The sequence below is a fragment of the Furipterus horrens genome, unplaced genomic scaffold, assembly GCF_987537825.1.
Source record: "Furipterus horrens unplaced genomic scaffold, mFurHor1.1.pri manual_scaffold_13, whole genome shotgun sequence".
Taxonomy (NCBI): Eukaryota; Metazoa; Chordata; class Mammalia; order Chiroptera; family Furipteridae; genus Furipterus; species Furipterus horrens.
In genome coordinates, this window is record NW_028327183.1 from 56,624,745 (window position 1) to 56,632,874 (window position 8,130).

The window sequence follows — 8,130 nt, forward strand, 5'->3', positions numbered from 1 at the left end:
ATTTTAACAAAGAAGATAAATATATATTGAATTCATTATACAAATGGATTTATTTCTTAACTATCCTTAATGAACACAGAGAGTAAAAAAATAATATATTTCTTACGATGATTGGGAAGGCACACAAACACACTTCTGCTACCTTCACAAGAATTATGAGCCAAGGACAGGAACCTGCGTGGGCTGAGCAGCCTCTTTTATATGGAATGTCACGTTCACTCAGAGCGTGGGCGACACAGAAACTGGGATTCCTGAGGCTTGGTTACCTGGCACACACGTTCCCAAACACGAGTGTGAGCTTCTCCCTCAAGAAGAGTCAGCTGGCACTGACCGCTGACCGTACTTGTCTTGATAAAATGGAAGCTCTGAGGGGGAAACCAGGGATCTGGAGAACCTGTCTCACCGTGGAAGCCAGGCAGCTTCCCGGCGCTGACAGAGTTTTCCCGTGGGACCTGCGGTGAAACGAACAAAGTGACTCTTTGATAACGTGTCAGTAACCGCCCCAACACTGGGAGATGCCATCACCTGGGGAAACAAGGCACGACCCTTAGACAACCAGGCGTCAGTACAGGGGCCGCACAAGCAACGTCACAGAACAGGACGTGCTCACTGTCCGGCGTCGGGTCCGCTCTGCACGGAGCCTTTCAGGACCTCCCGCCTGCGCAGCTTCGGTGAACGATCGGGGACGAGGATCCGCGCTCGTCTGAGAGGTCAGTACAGTGCTCTCCCTGCGTGTGTGTGTGAGGCTGTGCGCTTTCCCACGCACGGTCACCAGAATAACAGGTTAAACGCAGACGCAGATGTGAAAGTCCATTGGTCTTCCAATGGTGCTGACAGGTGCTGGGACTTGTAAAAATGTAAAATGTAGCAGATCCACTGTTCTCACCACTTTGTGTATGTAGGAAAGAGTTATTTTTCAAAAAAATTATTAACACATAGGTTATTAATATTATTCTAAATGAATTATTTTCTGTTTTATCCCTTGTATGGTAAATATTGATAGATATAACCACACAAATAAAATTATTTTCTAAGACTGTACAGATATTCGGAAATCAAAATGTTAGACTCACTGAATAAAACTCCAGGACACAGGGAGGCAGAGAGATCTCCGTGCAGGTGGAGGGGTCAGGGCAGCGTCCGGGTCCCCAGGCCTGGCCCTCAGGGTCTCAGGCAAAGGACCGAGTCTGGGGCGGAGACTCTCATTGTTGGGGTGTCCCCATATCCCCCGGGCTTCCTCTCTGCATCTCACGGGTCCTTCTGCCTGGATACTTATGACGCTCACGCATCCCTCACTCCCATTGGCTGTCCGAACTCTCAGGAGCCAATCAGCGTCGCCGTGGTTCCAGGTATAAAGTCCTCACTCAGAACCCGAATTCCTTCTCCCCAGACGCTCGGGGTGCGTCATGGCGCCCCGACTCCTGCTCCTGCTGCTCTCGGGGGCCCTGGTCCTGACCGAGAGCTGGGCCGGTGAGTGCGCGGTCGGGAGGGAGCGGCCTCTGCGGGGCAGGAGCGAGGGGACCCGGCGGGGGCGCGGGACCCGGGAAGGCGCGTCTCCATCACCCCGGTCCGGACCCCAAACCCCCCCGACTCCCGCCGCGCCCCCGCCCTTTCTCCCGGCCCCTCCTCTCCACTTCTGCCCCCTTTTCCTTCCCCCCGGCCCGCAGCCCCCACGGCCAACCGGAACCCAGGACGCGCGTCCTCCCGCCCCCAGGCACCCACATCCTGAACTATTTCGGCACCTTCGTGTCGGGACCGGGCCGTGGGAAGTCCCGATATGTCAGCGTCGGCTTCGTGGACGACACGGAGTTCGTGCGCTACGACAGCGGCGCCGCCGGGCCGATTCTGGTTCCACGGGAACCGTGGCTGGAGCTGCCGTGGGTGCAGCAGGTGGATCCACAGCTGTGGGACGACTGGACGCAGTTACTGAAAGACAAAGAACAGATGTACCGAGCGATATTGAATAGGGTGCACGCCACAAGCAACGAGAGCGAGGAAGGTGAGACACGCGCCCGGGTCCCGGCAGGACCCTCATCCTGCCGGGCTGGTCGGAGTCTCCCAGCGGCCGCGGGACTAGTCGGATCAGGGGTTCACCTGTCCGCGGGGCGGGGCTCAGTGAGCGAGACTGACCGAGGGGCCGGGTCAGTGTCGCACACCATCCAGAAAATGACTGGCTGCTACGTGGGGTCCGACGGGCGCCTCCTCCACGGGGACAATCTGTTAGCCTACGACGGCACCGACTATATCGCCGTGAAGGTGGACCTGAGCTCCGGGACCGTGACCCACACCACGGTCCAGGTCCTCGTGGGTCGCAATTTGGTTCAGGACTCTGAAGTGGAGGCCTGGAGGCTTAAGATGAAGACGTTTTGCAACCGCTGGCTCCACATCTTCCAAGAGAAGGGGAAGGAGACGCTGCTGCGGGCAGGTACTCAGGAGCGGGCCTCCTCTGTGGGCTGGGTGGGTGGGTGGGGACTTCCCGCAGGGGGTGATGGAAAAGGGGGTCAGTGTCGAAGTGTCCCATGACCAACACAAAGTTCCCGAATGTTCTCACCTGCCCCTCAGAGCCCCCAAAGACACACGTGACCCGCCACCCCGTCTCTGACCGTGAGGTCACCCTGAGGTGCTGGGCCCTGGGCTTCTACCCCGCGGAGATCACCCTGACGTGGGAGCGCGACGGGGAGGACCAGACCCAGGACATGGAGCTGGTGGAGACCAGGCCTGCGGGGGACGGGACCTTCCAGAAGTGGGCGGCCGTGGCGGTGCCCCCTGGGGAGGAGCAGCGATACACGTGCCGTGTGCAGCACGGGGGGCTGCCGGAGCCCCTGACCCTGCGATGGGGTGAGGAGGGGGCGTGGGCACAGCGCCTCGTCTCGGGCCGTCCCTGAGCGGGGTGAGGACTCGGGCCTGAGGCTGGCCTCTCTCCTGCCCCTCGCAGAGCGCCCTGCTCAGACCAGCGTCATCACTGCGGGCATCGCTGCTGTCCTGTGTCTCCTTGGGGCGGCGGCCGCTGGAGCTGTGACGTGGAGGAGGAAGCGCTCAGGTGGGCGGGGCGGGCTGCGTGTCCTGTGTCCCTGGGGGTCAAGCCCCGGGGGACTGTGCTGTGCCTGGTCAATGGCCTGTGGCATCCCCGCACGGGCCCGTGCCCATCGGCCCTATTCGCTGACACTTACTCTTCAGTGAGGCCCGTGGGACAGTGGAGGACAAATCTATCACTGATGACTAGCGACGGGGACTGATTTTCATCTGTCACAGGTCAGAGGGAAAGGTCCCTGCTGAGGACAGGGGTCCAGGCCCGCTGTTGGTCTAGTCCCCACACATGCACTTTCCTGTGTTTGCTGGTCCTACCCTGGGTGTTCAGTCACAGTTCCGGGAACTTCCCTGCACTTTAGTGGTCATGGGATGCAGCCATCCCCCTGCCCCCACTTCTGCCAGAGCCCTACAGTGAGGCAGGGAGAGCTACACCCAGGCTGCCTGTAACTCTGGGTGCGGGGAGGAGTTGTCTGGGACCCCAGGAGAGTGGAGGCTGGAGCTTGTGAGGGGGGCTCACCCCCCCACAGCTCTGCTGTTGTGTTCTCCCCCAGGCAGCGACAGCCCCCGGAACCCCGCTGTGTCCCTCACAGCTGTTCATGGTGAGACCCTGAGGGCAGGAAGGGGGGGCATTGGACCGAGGGGCACAGCTGGGTGTCAGGGGCTCTCGGAGTGGGACACCCTGAGCACAAGGGGGGCTGCGGGAGGATGAGCACCTCTGAGACTGACCTGAATGTGTTCACGGTGACTCTCCCAGCGTGACGTCGCTGCTCTGTAGGGGACTTGGTGCTGAAGCTCATTCAGGCCTCCCCTTGGGACTGAAGCATCCCTGACCACTGTCTCTGCAACTGGCATCGGAATGCGGCTGCATCCTTATCAGCGTCGCGTGAGGAGCTGGTCACCAAGTCCCCCTCCCTCAGGGACCTACTTATTAGTAGGGTGCAGATAAAACACAGCTTAGGGAATATGATCAATAATGTTGTCGTGACTGCAAATGGTGTCAGATGGGTACTAGAGATATTGGGGAGATTACTTCATAAGCTGCATAAATGTTTCATCCCTGTGCTTTGCCGCTGAAACTAATATAACATTCGATGTTGACTACAATTGAAAAATTAAAAAATTAAACTCATGAACACAGACAACAGTGTGGTAATTGTGTGGGGGAGGGGTGGGTGGAGGTGGGGAAGGTACAGGAGGATAAATGATGGTTAGGGTTACACTTGTTTGTGTTTGGTGATGACCATCGTCCTCCTTTTGATCCCAGAGATATGTGTGAGGAGCTGTGCAATGTCATTTCCTTGCCCCTTTTCCACGATTCATCTGTTAATTATCTGCTACTGGTTTGAGAGTCAGTGACTTCTTTATCCCTTACAATACTATAAAAATATCTTTTAACTTTGACTCTAACTAAAATAAACTGGACCTTGACTGGCCACCGGTTATCAGGGAATAGTTTTGGGTTTCCTTAACAAATTTCTAAACAAATATCTTCACATTTGAAATAACTTGGGACTAGTGAGTATGATTTTAGGAAAGACTTCTGAGTAAGTTTAATTGACTTTCTTGATTAAAGTGTGAGATTTTACCTTACAATCAAAAATCATTTGAAACTATCACCCACCCTGAAATAAAAACCAGGTCTCATTCAATTTAGAAGGATTCATAATGATGAGCATTTTAAAAATGTTAGTTACAGTTCATCAACAGACAGAATAGTCAACAGCTAATCTAGAATGATTACATGGCAATATTTTGTTCACAATAGTTTAAAAATAACTTTCATACCCAACTATGTCCTTTGTTTCTGGTAACCACTCTATGAGGTGAGAAAAGCTCATTGATTCAATCAAAATCAGATTGGATTAAGTGGGACAGACAGGAAATAAATGAATTGGGGGAGGAACCTGCCTTATAAAACAGGCTTGCTGGTCAACCTCACTCCAGAGCTGAACCACCAGGGGAAGCAGCCAGAGGCGAGAAGAGGACCTAGTGCAAGAGAGGTTAATCCATCTGATGGGATTTCATTTTTACTTTAAAATTTCTACAAAGGTCAGCAAGTGCTGTCTGAGGCCAGCTTAAGGCCAGGCATGGCGTGGGCACCCAGGGACATGGGGCCTTTGATGGAACAACTTAGTAGTTCAACACCAGGTGCAGAAATAATGTGGTTGTCATGATCCGGAGCCAGATCCGAGCTTGGAGGACCCTGCAAGGTGGTACGTGGAGTGTCAGCCACTGACTTATTCCACCTCTCAGGTTCTGCGTGGGTCTCAGGCACTTTCAGGTGGGGCAGTTGGAGAACTGGGTCTTAACCAGCACTGTCCACTGATATGCAAGGTCACTCACAGCTGTCATCATATACTAGTGTTTTATTTTTTAATAAAAAAAATATTGATATGAGAGACGGACAGACAGACGGAGAGAAACACTGACTTGTTGTTCTACTCATTTCTGCATTTATCTGTTGCTTTTTCTATGTGCCCTGACCAGGGACTGAACTCGCAACCTTGGCACATCTGGAGGATGCTCTAACCAACTGAACTACAGGGCCAGGGCTAATCTCATTTTCTAGTAGCCACATAAAAAAAGTGAAGTCAAACAAATATAATTTACTGTAACTGGCAAAAGGCACTTACAATGTGGGAGGTCCTGCAGGAGGTGCTTAGATTCTTTCCTGTGATGTCTTCAAATTGGAGGGTCCATCTATGCTCAACACAGTTCAGTGTGGATAAGCCCCACCCCAGCAGCTCAATAGCTACAAAGGGTTGGTGGCTGCCAGGTAAGACACTCAGGTAATCATACCCATGTGGCTTAGTTGGTTGGATTGTCCCATACAGGAAAAGGCTGAGGGTTTGATCCCCCCTGGGGCATGTATGGGAGGCAACTGATGTTCCCCAGCTTCTTTGTCTCTCTTTCAGAAACCAATAAAAACACATCCTGGGCTAGGATTGAAAAAAAAAAAAAAGACACTCAGGTAGAGTAGAGACCTCCTCAGCACCTAACTTACAGCCCCAGAATGAATCATGTGTTCATTCCACCTAGCACTGTAAACATTAGAAATTCGGGGCTAGGAGCCGTTGATCCTTGTCCTTGGGTTGCATCCTCATTACCTACAGCGGTGACTGCAGGTCGCTCTCCATATAAAGGGGGCGGTGTCCCAGGACCGAGGAGTCCGAGTTACTCCCTCACAGCCTCACACCTGCACCTCCCCCCACACAGCGGCCATGGCCGAGCACTTTAAAGAAGCCAGCAGGTGTCCCGTCTGCCTGACTTACCTCCAAAACCCCGTAAACCTGAAATGTGGCTTCATCTGCTGCCTCCTCGATTCCCTGCAGAAGACCGGAAGGGACGGGGTTTTGTGCTTCACCTGCTCTGAGGTTTCTCAGAAGAGCGACATCAGGCCCAATGGCCAGCTTGGCAGGCTGGTGTCAGAGGTCCAGGCGCTGGAGTCGCAGCTGAGAGCCGTCCTGCGGATGAACCCCAGCATGCGGAAGTTCCAAGGTAAGGCACGGGGTGGCCGGCCGCACCCCACAGGGAAGAGCGACTTTTCAAATCCCTGCAGTCCAGGTGGCCCTTACCTGGATCTGGCACCTGAAATGTTCATTCTTTTCCAATTTTTCACCCTGTCAGTCTACATTAGAAACGTCTGTAGCTTTTTTTCTTTTAAAAAATATTTAATTATTTTATTTTTAGAGAGAGGGAAGGGAGGGAGAGAGCGTAGGAGAGAAACATGGATCCAAAGAGAAATAATCACTTGCCTCTGGTAAGAACCCTGACCGGGACCGAACCCACAACCCAGGCATGTGCCCTCGCCGGGAATTGAACCAGCCACCGTTCACTTGGCAGAACATCACTCAACCAAGCCACGTGGGTCACGGCGATCTGTAGGCTTTCAAAGAAAATGCAATATTTAGTCATACCCTAGCCCTGTGCTATCCAGTGTTCCCAGTGTGCGCACCAGTAGCTAATAATCCCCTGGAACTGGAGATTGATAGAAGTAGATATCAGGTCTGGGCTATGCTAGCTGTTACAGACCCTGTAGCACTAAAATCCATTCTTCCTGATTTCCATCGTTTTTAATGTGTTTGTAAACAATTTTCATATTTAAGTATCTTTCAAATTTATTTTGAATTACAGCTGTTGTACAATATTGTATTCGTTTAAAATGTACAGCACAGTAAGTAGACATTCGTATATCCTATGAAGTGATCCCCTGCTAGAACCTAGGGCCCACCCGGCCCCACACCCAGTTATTACAGTATCACTGACTGTGTTCCCTGGGCTGGACTTTACTCCCCGTGACCATTTTGTATCCATCGATCTGGGCTTCTCAATCCCTTTTTCACCCAGCCCCCCAAACTCCCTCCCATCTGGCAAACATCAATTTAAAAAAAAATTTTTTTCTGTACTGTTTAGTGTCCATATTATTTTGTATTGTACATCAACTGTAACCGAAAAATAAAAATTTCTTTTAAAAATTAAAAAGATCCCTGGCTGGGTGGCTCAGTTGGTTTGAGCGCCGTCCTGTAAACCAAAAGGTTGCAGGTTTGATTCCAGTCGGGGGCTTATAAGAGGCAACCAGTCGATCTCTCTCTCTCCATCGCCTTCCCCCTCTCTCTCTAATCAATAAAAACATATCCTCAGGTGAGGATTTTTAAAAAATGAAAGGAAAATGAAAAAGGAAAAAAGAAAGACAAAAGGGGAGCGATGAGTCTTTGTCCCCAAGGCTTATTCACAGGCCGCGCTGGCCCCGCCCACAGGGTGACGTCACAGCCCGCGCTGGCCCCGCCCACGGGTGACGTCACAGGCAGCTGTGCGGATAATTAGAGTCGCAGGGAGACCCCGGGCTGCACCGGGTCCTCTGCTCCGAGTTCCCTGCGTCTAGGAGCGCTGCCCCGCTGAGCTCCCTGCCAGGTTCCCGCTGAGGTCCCCACACGTCCCAAGGCCAGGACTCTGAGCAGAGAGAGGAGAAAGCCTTGATGTCAATATTATTCTGCAAGAAGTGAAGTGTTTCCCACCATCGGAAATAGGTATTTGAGGCCTGTGTGTTGGCAGAATCTGTGATAATTTGTGATACTTTTGGGAACGAGCAGCAGCCATGGT

General features: G+C 52.5%; 1 protein-coding gene across 1 annotated transcript; it reads left to right on the top strand.

Annotated features, from left to right (window-relative positions):
* Nucleotides 1-1,371: 1,371 nt before the first annotated feature.
* LOC149995539 (saoe class I histocompatibility antigen, A alpha chain-like) lies at nucleotides 1,372-7,929 on the top strand. The gene is made up of 8 exons (XM_090259256.1): nucleotides 1,372-1,470; nucleotides 1,715-1,999; nucleotides 2,147-2,425; nucleotides 2,563-2,838; nucleotides 2,936-3,139; nucleotides 3,582-3,629; nucleotides 6,247-6,528; nucleotides 7,913-7,929. Exons 1-8 carry the CDS (start codon nucleotides 1,407-1,409, stop codon nucleotides 7,927-7,929), a joined length of 1,455 nt encoding a protein of 484 aa, XP_090115382.1. The 5' UTR covers nucleotides 1,372-1,406.
* Nucleotides 7,930-8,130: the final 201 nt, after the last annotated feature.

Bases quoted from the DNA above. Each gene is read 5' to 3' on its own strand.
- LOC149995539 (XM_090259256.1), top strand. From the start codon at position 1,407: ATGGCGCCCCGACTCCTGCTCCTGCTGCTCTCGGGGGCCCTGGTCCTG. The intron at 2,426-2,562 runs GTACTCAGGAGC...CCTGCCCCTCAG, and splicing joins GGAGACGCTGCTGCGGGCAG to AGCCCCCAAAGACACACGTG. The intron at 2,839-2,935 runs GTGAGGAGGGGG...TGCCCCTCGCAG, and splicing joins GCCCCTGACCCTGCGATGGG to AGCGCCCTGCTCAGACCAGC.